At 30.5% G+C, this 18,183-nt stretch overlaps 1 protein-coding gene across 5 annotated transcripts in view; it reads right to left on the bottom strand.

The window, feature by feature from the left end:
* Window positions 1-9,196: 9,196 nt before the first annotated feature.
* Window positions 9,197-18,183, bottom strand: part of LOC106785968 (nephrin) — a 363,418-nt gene continuing 354,431 nt past the window's right edge. For 2 of the 5 annotated variants that reach the window (XM_014746870.1, XM_014746871.1), the window contains exons 14-18: window positions 17,615-18,035; window positions 16,070-16,225; window positions 15,033-15,160; window positions 12,684-12,867; window positions 9,197-11,388 (exon numbers count right to left, since the gene is read on the bottom strand). In XM_014746870.1, coding sequence (XP_014602356.1) covers window positions 10,949-11,388; window positions 12,684-12,867; window positions 15,033-15,160; window positions 16,070-16,225; window positions 17,615-18,035 — 1,329 coding nt within the window. In that variant the 3' untranslated portion in view covers window positions 9,197-10,948. Of the gene's footprint in view, window positions 11,389-12,640; window positions 12,868-14,984; window positions 15,161-16,069; window positions 16,226-16,280; window positions 16,434-17,614; window positions 18,036-18,183 lie in introns of those variants that run through there. The other 3 variants (XM_014746873.1, XM_014746874.1, XM_014746875.1) reach the window with 3 other exon arrangements.

Below are 18,183 nucleotides of genomic sequence, written 5' to 3'. Positions count from 1 at the left end.
TCAAGATGCAAAAGACGCGATAATGGCACGTTTGCGTTTTCCGGTGATTATTCGTGCACCTCGAGGATGTACGCGGTCGCATTATGGACTTCCTGTGGGTAAGTTATGACAAGGAAGTCCGTTAAATCATTTTCTTTATCTAAATAATTCATCTAACTCTTTTTTTTTTTTTTTTTCTTTTTATTCTTTCTTTTCCCCTCAAAAAATAATATCTAAAGTAGAAGAAAACTTTTGATATATCGCGTCGGAATTATTTGGTTTTATTTTTTTGTTTTGTTTTTTTACTTTTTCTTTTTCTTTTTATTTCTCATTACTCTCACGTATCATCCCACAATGAAATTCGAACATTCGTGAAACACATTTTACTACGTAACGGTACGTCGTCCTTGAATGAAGATCTCAAACAGTATCACACATGTGATACAACGATCGGAAAAGAATGTCGCGTAAATTGACAAGTTCGAGTATGGTTGTCCGTGATTATTCTATCGTTTGCACATTCCATGCATACATCATGATACGTAGGTGATAAAACAAGGTTAAAAATTCGAACGTTTTAACATTCAGCTCGTATCATAACTAGCAATGACTGATTTCCGGCTTTAACGGCAACATATATACAAATAAGTAATACTATTTATTCAAATAGAACGTTTAAATTGAATTAATTGAAAAAAAATTATCTACAGACGTATAGATATTAAAAGAAATATATCATATACCCCGTGTATAATGATACATAATGGGTTTGTCAGGAAAATTCACGTAAAATTTATAAATATATAATTTATACAAATATATCATCTCATCACACGAACTTTTTTTTAGGATATTTCAATACTTACATATAGAAATATATTGGATTGAGTAGAAAGTTTCTTCGTATTTTTTTTTTCTGATAGATCATTTACAATACGATCGCATAACTTCGATGATATTTAATAACCAAACGAAACTTTATACTCGAACCAATTGTATTAAAGTAGACCAACAAGAGAACACAGAAAAACAAAAAAAAGGAGAAAAGGCAGTATCATGTATAAGTTGACAATCACTTTTAATTGTTGCAATAGAAAAACAATGTACAGACGCAGAATTATTCGTATCTAACGTGTGACGAAAATTCCTAGGTAAAATCTTAATCGGATAGTGTGAAAAATCAACTAAAATAGGTTCAAATAATACACTTAAAGGAGTGTCTTATCTTGTTTTCACTTTACCTATTCGCTTATCGGTTAAGTCGTTTATCTAATTACAATGATTGAGTTATTAATTATAATTATGTCTCTTTATAGACACACAGGTGTGTATGTAAGTAAATGGAGATTCTTAAATGCTACACAATGTTTTCATTTATTTTTTATTTTATTATTTTCTTTTTTTTCTTTCTTTCTTTACTTTGGTTTTAAATTAAGGACTAGTGTTTTGAGCTTCGCTCTGTCCTTATGTATTTATTTATATATATTTATGTATAATATATATATATATATATGTATATGTGTGTATTTTTAAGTATGGGGGAATTTTTATCAACGTAAATTGCAATTTAAAAAGTCGCTCGATTTGTTTTACTTTTTTCCCGTATCAAAAAACAAAATTATTTTATGGATTCGATGTTGAAATACTTTGTATATATAAAAAAGAAAGTAGAATAGTAATGATAACGTTTATATTGGAATGTGATTATCGTTTGTGTAAATCGCGACAAATTAATATTGTATCGAGGTTAATATAACACTTCGTTCTATAATAATAATAATAATAATAATAATAATAATAATAATAATAATAATAATAATAATATAAAATGAATATGATGACATAATAATCGATATAAATTGTAAATGCAGCACAATATTACGGAATAATTTTTTCTTACATATTATTAATATATATAAAAAGATCTAATAATATTTTATGGTGCGATGAAGGCACAAGGCGTGTGTTTATTAAATCTTGTGCGAATTGCAGTGAATAACGGCACGCAATGGGTGAATTAATGTGTGGTGGTGGTGGTGGTGTTGGGGGATGAGAGAACAGAGGGATCAATGTAGATGTAAAAAATAACAGAAATACTTATTATTAAACAAATAGGATTGTTGCATTATTTTAATGCAATATTGCATAATTATCAATGCGTTCGACTCGTGATAATAAAATTATATCCGTGCGAGAGATAAAAGATGAAGAAAACAAAAAGTGGGGTTGGGGGGGTGTGGGCGGTAGATGTCGTTAGGGTACTGGGGTAGTTTTAAAAAAAAAAAAATAAAAAAAATTATTAACAATACATACAGGACAAGCGGAGCTCATAGAATAATGTGTGTATACCATTTAGAATTGGAAATGTAATTTAGAATTAGAATGTAAAAATACTATGTATTATGTACAATTAATTAATTATACCAATCGTGGTGAATATATTTAAATTATTTTACATCGTCACTTTTTTCTTTTCTTTCTATTTATTTATTTTTATTTTTTTTTTTTTTCATCGTGTCATCGTCATCGTCATCATCTTCTTCTTCTTCTTCTTCTTTTTATTTTTCTTCTTCTTTTCTTCATCTTCTTCTTCATCTTCTTCTTCTTCTTCTTTATCTTCTCATCTTCATCGTAGTTGATTTTCTTCTTCCACTTTTTAATTCATGTTTTATTTCTATATAATACCCCTTCGCGTATATTATTTTATTTTTATTTTTTGTTTTTTTTTTTTTATTTTTCTTCGATCGAAGAGCAGTATTTTAATTTTGCCCACTTTTATTTTATTTTATTTTATTTTCACAAAATGTGCCATTGTAGCACACTTAAAAACGATATAATGATTGTTTCCTTAATTTAAATATATTTTACACATCGTCCCTTAACTATCATAAATCTTTCATCGAGTCGTATTAATTATTTCATTAATCGTTTCCTTTCTTTATTTCTTTTTTTTTTTTAGGGGTTATTTTTTTCTTTTTGTTATTCTTAATATTGCACATCGAAGTGCCAATTTATTTTTTTTTTCGACAGCATATTTTTTGTTTAACGATAGACCGACACCATAAATGGTGACCGAATGAAGGAGGTTCCCCTTTCATTTTTATTTTATTATTTTTTTTTTTTTTTTTTTAATTACATCTGGTATATTGAACATCAAAAACATCAATTAGTTGGCACATGAACGGAAGCAAACATATATGATGCCTGTGTGTTTGTTTGTGCGTGTGTATGCGTGTGTGTGTGTTGTCATACAACATGTTCTCGTTTAAAGATAGTACAAAAAAAAAACGTTTTCCTTTCCTTCATTTTTCTTCACAATCGTGTGTTACTTTTTACTGTCAAGATTATTTATATGTGCTCGTACGATAAATTATATCATTTTTTAGTCAACGTATGTATTATCATTATTTGCAATTACTATAATAGAATCGATTCGAATATTACATATGTGTATATGCAAATACACGTCTATAATATTCATGACGTACGAGTTTATTTTATTTCTTTCTTTTTTTTCCCCCCTCCTATAGTTTTAAAACGTATAAATGTCCATTTTGTTTTATAATATATNATATTATATGTTGTGTTAATTTAAAATAGAAAAAAAAAACAAAAAAGAAAAGAAAAAACGGGCCACGTTTTATGCGTTAGTGTGTCGTTTTTTTTTTATTTTTTTACAAATAAGTATACGGTGAGTTAAAGATTTTAGGTTGTTATTATTAATTATTGGCAATGTTAATTTGGAACGGATATAGTTTGTCTTCGAACGATTGTATTATCATCGATCTCGTATTTTTATCAACAACAATTTCATTCGCGAGAGTTTTCATTATCCTTCTTTCTTTTTCTTCAACTTTTAATTTTGTTTATCTCTTATCTATTATATATCTTTTCAATCTCAATTCATATTAATTTTTGTGTTATTCATTTCATCTTTATGATTCATTTATTTAACGTTCATTATAACCATCGGTGCACACACACACCGTGTTTCAATTCGAAATAACAGTTAATATTTTCTCAGGTCTGTTTCTAAATAATAATAATAATAATAGTAATAATAAAAAAGGAATAATAAAAATTCATACGAACAATTATATTATCTATTACAAAAGCTCTTGACTTTGTCTTTGTCTTAGTCTATCGTAAAACTCGAGCGAACGTTCATATCGAGGAAAATAAAAAAATAAAAAAAAGTAAAGAGAATAAAAAAAACCTATAGGGAAAGTAAATAAATACGCATTCGCGTATAATAATAAAAAAAAAAAAATAAAATACGATAGTGCAAAAAAGAAAGAGATTACCGTTCTCTTCGTTAATATCTGTTAATATGTGTCTGTGTTCTATGTGTGTGTGTACGTGTGAATCTAGTATATATACCTGTATACGATTTATATTTTTCTGCATTCACATGAACACAGTTAGAAAGAAGTCGCTAGTTAATGTTTTGTTTTTTTTTTTCTCAGGTAATCACGTTCGCGCGAATCTCCCGATAGATTGTCCCTCCTCCTCCTCCCCCCCCCCTTTTTTTCTCGTCACGTTTATTTTCATATTTCCTTTTTTTTTTTCTTCCTCCCTCTCTTTTACTTTTTGATATTATAATTCACGTTTACGCGTAACTTTTTCCATTTCTCATTTTATTTTGTTAATATCTATCTAAGCGCAAATATATACAATATGTACATACGTTTTTTGTGTTTTTTTTTTTTTGTTGTTTTTTTTTTTTTAAAACACGATCAATTTTTATAATCCTTACTCCCCAAATTACCTTTTCACTGATTGTATAATTAGGATTGACTATTTCTTAGATTAATCAACAAAATTTTCTTCGAATTATTATATGTAAAATATCAAATATTCACGTATATATATATATATATATATACATACATACATATTATATAATATATATATATATACGAGAGAGAATATGTATATATATATACGTGTTAGATGATGGTATGTCCATCTCCAAGGTACTATTTTGGACGAATATCGGTCCGTCTAACATGCCTTGCACTTTGATGAGCAAATACTTTGGAGATTACATAGTCTAATAACTCTTCAGGTAATATTTTTAAGTATGTTTACATGATTATTCCTTTTTTTTTTTCCTCTATCTTTATCTCTCTCTCTCTCTCTTGTTCTTTCTTTCTTTCTTTCTTTCTTTTAGTTTCGTTTTTTAATTACAAATATAAAACATGTATATGTAAATAGAACCTTTTAATAATATGCGCAAACATGTTCTCTCTCTTTCTTTCTTTCTTTCTTTCTCTCTCTCTTTCTCTCTCTCTTTTTATAATTGAGCAATACATATGAGAATTTATTGAAATATCATCAGTCTAAGCCGTAAAATTTTTAACGGCCATTTCATTCGCAACAGCACATTTCTTCAACAACACACAATTATTTCTTATCAAGCATGTAGAATTTAAACGTTAACAAATTAAACGCGGTCCTGGTGCACGTGTAAATATAACAATTCGCAATTACGCTGCTAAATACGAAGGAAACATTATATTCGTTAATAATAACTTTCAAACGATTCTTTAAACTCATGAAACGCACAAGAATAACTCGAGTTTGTAAAAAGTATATTTGGATATACGCACATATGAAAGTAAATAAATATAATTATAATTTATGTTTAAGGGGGAAAAATAATTTGGCTTAAGTGCGTGTGTATTTCGTAAATAAAACATAATATTTGTGAAATTTTTCTATAATAATTGATACTACGTCAAATTATACGAGACACAATTTTTTTCGGGATAAAGTTTCATTCATTAATATATTCGTATATTTTTCATTTATTTTTCAAGTTTCTAATATAAATATTTCAAGTAAAATCGTTTATTTTTTGCTGCGTAAATGAAACATTTTTCGAACGCGTGTTTATTATTAAAAAGAAAAAAAAAACTGCGATACACGCAAATTTTTCGTTTCTTTGTTTTATTATATTTTTTATGGTATAATTGTTTGCCAACGTATATCATCTAGTAGAAATTTCTAATGGAAAATAAAATTTATAGCTTTACACGAGCTCTACGAGTGGGAAAGAAAACAAAAAAAAGTAACAAAATTTATTCCGATTTTTAATACTTTACAATCGATTCGTTCATTGTGCGTTGCATGAATTTCTAATACCCTTACAATAGGCCAAAAACGTATATTGAATTATTTTTTTCCCTTTCCTTATCACTCCTGTTCTTTTTTTTCCCTTTCTTATTTTTTTCTTTCTTTTTCTTAATACTTCTTATTGCGTTAATTTTTTGTTTTTTTCGTTCGCGTTTCTTTTACCTTTTCTCAAAAATATAATATATATATATATATATTATATCGACTACTATTTGTTAGGCTTCCGACGAACGGGAAAATCGCGTTGTCTTTTGTATTTTTATTTCTTTTTTTCCTTTTTGTGTTTTTTTTTTTTTTCAATTTTTTCTCCTTCCTATATTTTCCCTTCATATACCAATATAAACCGAAATAAATTCATTTTATTTTACTTTTTTCTTCTTCTTCTTCTTCTTCTTCTTCTTCTTCTTCATCTTCATCTTCTTCTATTTTATTTATTTCCCCATTATATTTTTATTCGTTATATACGCGTAAACCTAGCATATTATGACCTATGTATGTATGCATGTATATCATATACCTTTTCATATTAAATCCTAGGTATAATGAGACCCTCATATGATCCATATTGAAAAATTTTTACTTTTTTTTTTTTGTTTTTTGTTTCAATTATTTTTTGAGCGTTAATCTTTTCTCATGCGTTTGAAATATTATCGAGAGAACAATAATATCGTATCGTTATTTACACATAGATCATTAACGAATCATTTTTAATCGAAATTAATGCAAAAATATATCTAATATAATATACGTGTGTGTGTATGATGTGTCTGTGCGTGAATGCATGCGTTGTAGTTGTTTTTGTTATATATATATAAACATACAATTTAAACGTACAATTTAAACGTACAAGTCGCGCTCAAAATGTTAACGGGATTTTTGTCTATTATTTCATAACACATATAATCTCAACTTGCATAATTTATAACTTATATCCGTCGCTAGATATTTTTTCTATTCATTCCATTCCTTTTCTATTTTTTTTTTCTCTTAATATTATCTTTAACTCTTTCTTTTTCTTAACTAAATTAACATTCTCTCTCTCTCTCTCTCTCTCTCGTTTCCTTTCAATTATATCAACTAAAAACGTAAAACTTTAAACGCTATTGTCTTTTTCAAAGATATCACTACGTCATTCAAAGACGTCGATCACTTTAAACAGCATCATCATTATCATCATAATCATCATAATCATAATCATATTTCCTTTCTTTATCTTTGTCATTAACATATTTCACGAAAATAACGTTTACATATTTTACGAGAGCTACGACATGTACAAAATATTTCTCACGAATTTGTCGGAGTGGGGAGGGGGAGGGGGCGGTGTGTAAGTGTATTGAAACAGGAAGTGGAAGAGGAGGTTGGGAATGGAATGGGGTGGCACGAAGGGGTAAATGGGTGCAAGAGGAGATGGTAGGGGGGGATGAAAGGGGCAAAATTCAGCCTTTTATCTGTTACAGGCAGTCAGAGGAACGGCGATTATGATTCGAAAGCTCGCGTAAACCTCTTACAGTCGCTAAATTTATGGAACGTTACGTGTCCCATAAAATCCTCCGCCTTCGTTCCCATATATTCCCTATGGCAATGCCATTTCTCTAGGCTTTTAAAACGTCGACGCGTTTTCGATCTACAAACGCTTTCTCTCTCTCTCTCTCTCTCTCTCTCTCTCTTTCTCTTTCTTTCTTTCTTTTTTTTCATTTTTTCTCTCACTCATTTTCTCGACAACTTTATACTACCATCTTCTTATTCATCAAACATTTCATTTTATTTTAATATTCGTTCGTAGTTACTTCTTCCGAAATGCCATTTATACTTTCCGATAATATATTTAAACGAGGAATTTGTTAACAATTGACTAATGCAAAATTCTAACATGTTTGTTAAAAATTTCATTTGGACTTTGACTTTTTTTCGATAAGTAAAATTTCGAACGATCGATTTATATGAGGGTTTTTCTAATATAATAGAATTGAATATGTATTTATGTAAAAAATATATGTATCGAATAATATTAGGATTTCCGATTAATGTGAAATATCAAAAAAAAAAAAAAAAAAAATGGTAACAATCGAGTTTTACGATTTATTTTTTTTGATTACAATTGTATTCCGTATTGTAAAATAAATCATATGATGAATTATTTCAATTTCCTTTTCTTTTTTTTTTTTTGCTTTTTAAGTTTGAGATCATTTTCTTGATTGACGGTACGTTTATCTTTTTTTCATTTTTTTTTAAGAAAAACAAAAGAGAAGAATATTACAGAACTGTAAGAACGTTTTTTCTTGTTTTTTTTTTTTAAATTCTACATCGAAGGCGAAGTAATTTTTATAAGACACCGTTAAAAAATAATAATTCGTGAAATAATATATAATATATGTATATATTTTATAATAGATATATTTTTTTTTTAAATATATGTAAAATTGGTATTATATTGACTTTAAGATCGGCAGTGAAGACCGTTTCGTTATTTTTTTTTTTTTATCTTTTTTCTTTCTTCCTTACTATTTTTTTTCCTACGACTGTGTTACGCGATTATTAATTTCATTCTGTTATACGTTACTGCAAACGTTTTCAATTCGTCGAGAGAGACAGTCGAATGTGCAGTGTGTAATATTAAAATTAATAATAATAATAATAATAATAATAATAATAACATTAAAATTAATATATAAAAGAGAGAGACTCGTTGTTGTAATACTTAATACAATTACGCTTAATTTTTCAATTCGCTAGCTATTTCGTTTATGGGGAAATAAATAAGTATATATAATCATAACGTAATTATATTATATTAATATAGAAATAATTGTTTAAAAGTTCGTATTAATAAATCTAATAAGATCGTATGCTTAAGTATAAGTTATTTTATATTCGAACTTTCACTTAAAATCATCTCGTTGCTCTTTTTTCCTTTTTTTTTTTTTTTTATCATCTATGTATAACACGTACAAGCGTAATTATCGTCGAAAAGCACACGTTTGCATTAAACGCATTATAAACAAATACTTTTCTCGGATACGTTTTTTTTTTTTTTTGACATTATAACATATACCCCACGTTCGTTTTTAAAAATTAAACATTATCATCAATTCGTTACGATCTATCATTTATTTATTTATCAATGTAATTATTTATTATGTAATCGATTCAATTCGCGAATAATTTGTATTGAATTTGTTTTTGAATTTTTCTGATAAAACTATAATTATCTACCAAGATTATTATTATTATTATTATTATTATTATTATTATTATTATTATTATTATAATAGATCATCATAAAAAATACGATAGATCGTAAAGAATCGCGTTTCATTTTAATGCGTCACCCATAGAGAAAAGAATAAAAAATAAAATAAGGAAAGGGTTTTGGGGGTGAGGTTTGGGGATGGGAAGGTGTAGGTGGAGAGGGGAGGGACCTCAGATGACGAGTCTCAAGATACCCATACGTGCGAAAAGAAAAAAAGAAAAAAAAAAAGAAACTAATCCGACCTCCGTGAAAATCGAAGAGAAGAAAATGATTTAATATTGATTTTTGGTTTTATTGTTGATTACAATATCGAATCGATTGAAAAATGTTTTTCTCGAACAGGAGGAGCGCATTTTGTTTTTTCTTTTTTTCTAATTAATCCCTTCATTTCAACTTGTTTTTAACAATAAGCAAAGAAAGTTTTCTTTCTTTTTTTATCGACATTAACGTTGCCGTTATCGAGACGCAAATATAGCAAAAAGGAAAAGAAAACTTCATGTGAATGTTGTTTAAGAAACATAAATAAATCATCAGATGTCGATGATCGTTTATGGTGAATAAACGATCGTCGAGATCGAATGAAATGAATAATTATTTTCTATATTATTACACTCGGAGAAGATAAAGGATTCATATTATGATGTTTAAACACACATTCATTAAAGTACGTATGCATATATTCACATACACACACACACATATACACACACGCAGAGAAACAAACATACATACATACATATTAACATCCACCCACGCACACACAGAGAACGACAAACCGCGTGTCGAGGATGTGTCCAACAGTTTCTCGGTTATCGATCGACAAATTCTCGGCTAATAATGTAAGAGTTCGATGATTAAATCGACGATTAAAAGCACGAACGATTTTTTCATGATATGCAAATGCAATTATTTTCTAATCGTCGACGCAAAGAATTATTTATTATTATCACGAACGTCCCCAAAACAACAAAATCTTCGTTCAATATCTGCCAACGAGGACAATCGTGTTGATTCACGATCATCAAAGTTAAACACACGCCCGAAATATCCATATTTACACGTAAGCCACAGATTGAAACCACCGAAAATTGTCCCCCAAGCCTAGTCCCCAGCCTCCCAGCTCCAACCTCCTCGCAGGAAGAGGAGGAGGAGGAGGAGGAGGAGAAGGAGAAGGAGGAGGAGAGTATACGTAGAACAAATGATTTTTCTCTTTATCTGTTAGATTATCAATAATATATGTCCCGTCACGCAATAGCATCACGACGCACACAATCCACGAGTATGATAGTTAAAAGGAACACGCGAATCCGAAGGAAAATGTCATCGTCATCGGTTGCTTCGTTAATTGTTGTTCTTGTTGTTGTTGTTGTCAATGCATTGTACAATGCATCATAGCACAGAATAAATGAACTAGTTTTGATGTCTCGATATCATCGTTTGCGTTTGAGTTTGCGTTTGCTTTATATAATAGGCCTAAAGTCTCGTGCTTCTTTCGGTGACGGGCAAACACGTTGTTTCGTCCCTAGGTACGGCACGATATTTACCGCGTACCGAGCTGGGGCCGAAAATTGGTGAACCTCAGACAAGATGGCCGTCAATGTCGGAATAGGCCGGTGTCGGTGTGAACGTCGATAACGGGTGACCATGATTGTGCGCACCGTTGTTGTTCGCACGTGCAAAAGTAGCCGGGGGCGGTGGTACGGTGGGTGGTATCAATGATTTTGTACCCGCCGTCATCACAGTAACATCCGGGGGTGGTACAGGTCGTGGTAGAGTTCTCGAACGGGTCAACGTACCCGTTCCACCAGTGTTCATGCTCGCAAGGGGGCCCCCCGTGTGTTGTCCTGTGATTGGCATTGATGGGTAATACGTGCCCGAGCCCGGATCTCCCATTGTTGGTGCCGGGCTCGAATTCGGCTCATATCCCATATAACGGCCGTTGTCCATTTCCACACTGTAGAAGCTTACGTCGTTGGGCGGTGCAGGACTTGGATTCCCGATGTAACTCGACTTCGAAACTGTAACGTAAATAACATTTTACACGATCTGGACATATGTATATATGTTCCAGGGTAATGATACAAATAGAATTTTGATCAATACTTTATAAGGTTGATAATCAATTCATTGAAGATGTTCAAATCATTCTATGGGAGATGATTTACATAAAGAAATAAAGTGATTTGATCAAATCCCTTAAAACTACATAGTTATTGTTTCAACATCTTTCATGAATTGATTATCTAACTTAGAAATTTGATCGAATCTTCATTTTCATCATTTCCCTAAGACATATATACTTTATACCATATTGGAATTTTTCCGTTCAGGGAGATTGTATGATCGATGATCGCAAAGCTTATGATCTGAGTTGGGGGTGGGGGTGGGGGTAGGGTCAAGGGTTATTATAATCGATTTATGATATGTGATCGTTGATGTATGTTGAAAACAAACGAGTGCAACTTACAGATCACTTTTACTTTTTTTTTTCGGGTATATTCATGGGGTATTATTCATGGGTTATGATTGAAGCTCCGCCAAGCGATCTCTTTGATCTAATAATAAATATTACTGACGCTCTGCCAAGGTGCGTGCCAAAGTGCGTTTCTCGTTCTGCCTGTATATCATACGCATTAATATAATATATATAGCATGTACGAAAAACGCATGCGGAATAACAAAAACCTCGCAAGCATAATTCAACTCGCGTGCCTCTCTCCCTTCTTTTCTCTATCTATTTCTATTTCTTTTAGTTTTTTTTTTTTTTAATCTTTTCTTATATTTTCTATTATATGTATGTATATGCTTCCTATTGTATAAGTAATGATATGAATACTAATTAAGCAAGCTGCTCGAAGTAATTTCATGCGAACGTATGAGATGATGTGATACGCGTATGCATTTGATAATGAAGTACATACACATATATATACATATATATGTATATATATATATATCATGTAAATTAGAATTGAAATAATGAAATAATTGCATAAACTTGCTAAAATAATTATCAATCGAACGTGGAAAATAATCCACATACGGGATGATATAAGGAAGGTTCTTGTTTGTTACCTGGCCAGACTCACCAATTTTATTATACGAAAATATTATTCGTATAGAGATTCATTTGTTTGTTTGTTTTTTTCTTTTTCTTTTTCTTTTGCCAATTAGATATTTCTAATGAAACAATTATTGCGTTAGGATAAATCTGACCAGAGATATTACGAGAAGACACCAAGAGCGATTAAACTTGAGAGGTTTGAGCACCTATGCAGAGTGTCGAGACGAGTAGCAGTTGTAGGTGACGCACCCGAGAGTGTCCCACTGGCTGTAGTTCTTTGAGGTGGGGAATCCATACTCATTACTGGTACGTGGTTACCTCGACGACCGAGAGTTCCTTGATGATGTACCTGCATCTCTAAACTACCCTTCCCGTAATCCTGCATAGTTTGATCGATTAAATATGTACTAGCTGCAGTTTTTCTTCCCTCGTCCTGAGGTTGAATGAATAACAGATCAACAGAAAAGAAAATAAAACACAAATCAGACGATTAGTTTTCTATTTGTCAAACGTATTTGATAACTTAAGTATAGCGAATTGATAAAAAGATTGTTCCAGGAAAAAAAGAAGTAAATTTAATTGTCAGGGTTGCGTCAGGGGTTGCATTGTACCGTTTCCTATCAGATTAGTTTCATAAATTTCTTTTCTTATTTGGGTCACTTGCAGATTCCATTTCGTATCACTCATGGTTTATCATCTAAATTTTCGATTAAGTCGTATCTTGTTTCAATTCTACAATCGATCACTCGATTTTTTTTCAATCACGATTGATCGTACCAATATAAGTAGGTCTATCATAAATATAACGATTTAACGTATATGTCACAGATTTTGATGGGGTCAAAGCTAATGAGAAAAATGAGAAAAAACAATTAGACTTTGATTTTTACTTCTCCGTGTACGTCCGAGGGCAATCTTATCATCAAATCACTATACGATACTTAGAATTAATGTATATCTATAATTTGACTATACAAAATAGTGTTAACAAATTTGAATTTGATCTACTGATTAATATTCTAAATTACGTAGTGTATCAGCGTGACTCTTTTTTTTTTTCTCGTATTTTCGTCTATTCTACTTTGAAAAAGGTTGAAACTGAAAATAACTTCTCACGGTTCTTTCATTCCTGGCTTTAGTTATCATTCTGATACACCGCGAATATTTGTTTGTTTTTTCTCTACCTTCGACGGAGCGTAGACGAAAAAAAAAAAAGAAAAAAGAAAAGGGTGTTCTCTCTTGTTTCCCCCCGTCCCCAAAAAAGCATACGAATTCTTATCGTTTAAAACTAGATAGGGGGTTCTCTGTGTTATTTTGCTACCGCGTCGAAACAAGAGGATCGGATTGATACTACGCATTATGTTTAAAAGAAAGAGAACGAAAGAATGAAAGGAATGATGATACCCGGTGAACAACAACAAACAAAAAGAAGAAATAGAAAAGAAACAAAATGTGGGGAAATAGAAAAAGGTTGTCGGAGGGAGTGAGAGAGAAGAATTTAAAAGAAAGAAGAAAAAAAAATAGCTAGGAAAAGCTAGAGAAAAATATTCGATATGGAATCTGATATGCGAGGGTATTCTTGTATAAATAAAAAAAAAAAAATGGAGAAAGAAAGCGGGAACGTTAAAATCAGAGAGAGGACAATGATAACACTGCAATTTCTCGTCGCGTGACGAATAACTACGACGATGGGGATGTATGTATTATCTAGGTTTTTGTTTGTTTGTTTGTTTGTTTGTTTTTTTTTTTGTTTTTGTTGTTGCGTCGTGTTGCATCGTGTTGCGTTCTGTTGTGGTTTATTTTTCTTTTCTCGTCTACATTTTCAAGTGTATTGTTTCTACGATGCATTATGCGCGCATTGCAAATGAGGCTTCTTCTTTTTTTTTTCTTTTTTTTTTTTAACGTTCCATCCCGTGTGACATTTCAAAATTTACGGCTTTGCGAATGGCATTAAAGGATCCAACGTTATAGTGAGTTTCTGTTATCAGATTCGATTAATCAATGTATTAAATATTCATAGATTTATTTCAATTGATGAACTTAAACTTATATATATATTAAAGAAAAAAGAAAAGTGAAGAGAATATATAAAAATCTAACGAAGTAAATTCGATTAAAAATGATATTAATTAATCAGCAAGAGAAAATGTGTGCATGCACGTAAATTAAAATGATAAAACATATTACTACTTTGAAATGTTACATTAGTACGTTCGAGAGTTAAGAAAAGAAATACTTGTTATTTCAACAAAATAAGCATTGCGAGTGTTTATCCAACATTATAAACGAGAATTTAGTTTGCGAGTACTATTACTAAAAAAAAAAAAGAAAGAAGGGGTTGATGGTAGACAGGATGGGGGAAATAGGTGAAAGGTGATTGGATGAAAGGAAAATGTTAGGTAAGAAAATTGTCAAAGTTTTGTTTTCAAATAACGTGCTTGTAAATTGAAACGAATGAAAGATTATATGGGAACCCGTAAAATAAGTTTTAAAGGGAAACTAAAAAAAAGGGTCAGGAAAAGAAAAAGTGTTAACAGAACTCAAACCTACCCTCCGGTATTACTTGTTACTAAGAACATATTGACTGATGGCACTGACCACGTAATCATTAGCGTCGAAGTTAACGTCGCTCTTCTCATCGGACACGGAACTTAATTCGCCGGTCATGGTGTCCCCATTGACGGTAGATGGTGCATACATATCCGCTGTCTGGGACTTGTTTAATCCTGTCAAAAGAGTTTAACGTCCGTTTAGTTCAAGTATAACAAGATAGTTCTAGTTGGTTGGTTCGGTTAGATTACATATAGTTTGTTTGTATTAGAAACATATTTGATAATATATAGAATCAAGTTTTGTAATCTTAATATGTTTTTCTATTCTATTCATTATAGACAATATTTTTCAAAAACATATTTCGATCACTATTTAATTGAACAAAAAAATGGTCAGTAATAATTTGTTAATAATTTTGGTAATAAAAGTTTGAATATTTTAAATATTGATACAGGATGCATACTGTTGCATTATTCTAATTTAACATTTCATTTTGGAATACTGATCACATTTATTTCAAATATTCTTAAGAATAATGAAATCAAGATAAATAAGTCCAATTAATATCCAATTATATAAATCAATTAATAATTGTTTATCACGTCGAAAAATCGAATTATTAATTAATGTATTCGCAGGGAATTTGGACAGGGTAAGAATTTGAAACGTAACAATAATAATAAAATCTAAATATAACGTTCTAAAAATTCTTATACTGCCCAATTTCAATTATAAATCTTACAATCATATATATATATGTAGGAATCGTGAAAAAAACTGGACCGTTGGACTGACTGGACCGGGACTCGAAACCCGGATCTTCTTCCGCTTTCCGGGCGACTGCTCTTTATCCATTGAGCTATCCAGGGCCCACGTCCAATCTTTTCACGAATGCCTATTTAAGAATTTGGCTTGGAGACGCTCGTCCCACATATATATATATCAAATATATAATTATATTTTTCATTTGTCCTTCGCAATGGGGTATAATATATTATATATGTTTTTTTCGTGGTGGGGGGGGGGTAATTTTCTTTTGTCTCGTTGTACTTCGTTATTTCGTCTAAGTCATATCAACTTACGAGCTTTATTTCGTTTTCGTACAATGTACCACAACATGATGAAGAGATTAACGATAAAAAAGATGACGGAAGTAGCTGCGAACGTATAGATATAATTCATTGGGAAATCCCCTCTTTCCAAGAGGACGTCTGGCAGGTTTTCCACGTTATTCGAGCCTATGAAATAATCAGAAAAAAAAAAAACGAGATTTGTTTTAATAATGATATTTACCAGAACGCTGTGCCTTCTTTTTCGACTTTAATGTAGCAACGACTATGGGCGCGGCAATGAGGAGACAAGCGGATGCAGAAACAGTGATGATTATCACGATGATATACGAAGAATTAATCTCGCTTGATGTCAACTCGGTGGGTGGCGCCTCGCCTGTAACCCAAGCCAATGCCCCGTCACCCGTTTTGTTACTCATGCAAGATGATTATGTGTGTTTGATTGTGTATGTGTACCTACTTTGTTAGTTTTCCAATTTTTTAATTTCCTTTTTTATCTATTTTCCAAATTAATTTCTTTTTTGGTTAATTAATTTAACAAAGCGATTTATTTTATATTAGTTCCAAGAGTTAATATTGTTTGTTAATATTGTTTTATATTCATCTTCTTATTTTTTTAGCACTACACCCTTGTAACGATTGATTATATGTTATTACGATTGTTTTTTTTTTATGGTTAATTTATTTAACAATGATGATTGTTTTGTATTAATCTGTAGTGTTAATATTGTCGAAAGGATATATATTAAAATTGAACGCGTTACCGATTATTGTAATTAATGATAAATTTGATAATGCACATTGATATAACGTTATTCAGTATGAATGATTGATCGTCTCCCTAATATGCATTAAATGTACACATAGACACATACGAAACATATATATATAATCTTTCATGAAATATTTTCAATGATCTATGAATCGTAAATGTGAACATATACGAATGGGGATATATTATAGTAGCACGTAATATCTACGTTTAATGACAAGCGTATTTCACAAATGAAGCCTCTATATCTAATCTAATTGACGCATACTGGCCTGTTATGGTTTGACACGTAAAGCAGTTATAGCTAACGATGCGTTAATTATATCTATCAAACGCGCAACCAATTATATATGTATATATATGAACAATGATATTAATATTATACAATATATAAAACTTATATATTTTTTGATTCAAAAAATATACTATAAGTTTAATATATAATATTAATAAATTCTATATATATTAGATCGTCGCGTAATATTATTTTACTTTTTCTTACAACAAATTTACATATTTACGATATTTAATTATTTTACATTTAATTTTTACGTATCTCCACAATATCAACAAATTATTCTATACATATAATTCTATATTTCCAAAAATTAATAAGAAACTTTTAAGACGATCTAATATGTATATAACATATATATATATATACATAATTTTTTGTATTGATTAAAAATTATGACAAAATAAATCGATTAAATGATAAAAAGCAGGAATATATTATTATTAATCGGAATGTGAAAAGCATTTTAGGTAACATAAATTCTACTTACGTAGTGTCTGAACCTTAACGGTGTCCGGTAAGAAACCACTGTCACCCTTTTCGTTAATTGCTTTAACACTAAACACATAATAAGTTCCAAGTTGAAGACCAGTTATCGTAGCTTTATATTCGCCAGGTGAAACGTCTAAATATCTGTAACGACTTTCATAATCCAACGCCTGTCTCCATCGTATTTGATGAGACGTTGGTAGACCACCATTGAATCCTCTTTTCCAGACCAATGTTACAGAATCGTGAGTCATGTTGCAAGCCTCTAAATCGAGTGGTTTGTCAGGTGGTGATGTCACATCCAAATGTATGATGTCAAGAGAATGACCCATCTTATTTTCGGCACGACATTCGTATTTACCGTAATCATGCGATTTCACGTTGAATATCGTCAACGTTGACTCCGATATTAACTCCGATAACTGAAACGATAATAGAAACAAACCAAAAAATAAATAAATAATAAAGAAAATTGCATAATATATATATATAAATATGAATTATGTGAAATTGGTATGATCAATATGATCGTAATACTCACGAGGAGGTATACGATACTGATCGAATTTA

The sequence above is a fragment of the Polistes canadensis genome, unplaced genomic scaffold (genome assembly GCF_001313835.1).
Source record: "Polistes canadensis isolate GaletaPanama2010 unplaced genomic scaffold, ASM131383v1 scaffold_60, whole genome shotgun sequence".
NCBI classification, from domain to species: Eukaryota; Metazoa; Arthropoda; class Insecta; order Hymenoptera; family Vespidae; genus Polistes; species Polistes canadensis.
The sequence above is the reverse complement of the archived record's forward strand: the minus strand, read 5'-3'. Positions and strand labels throughout refer to the sequence as shown.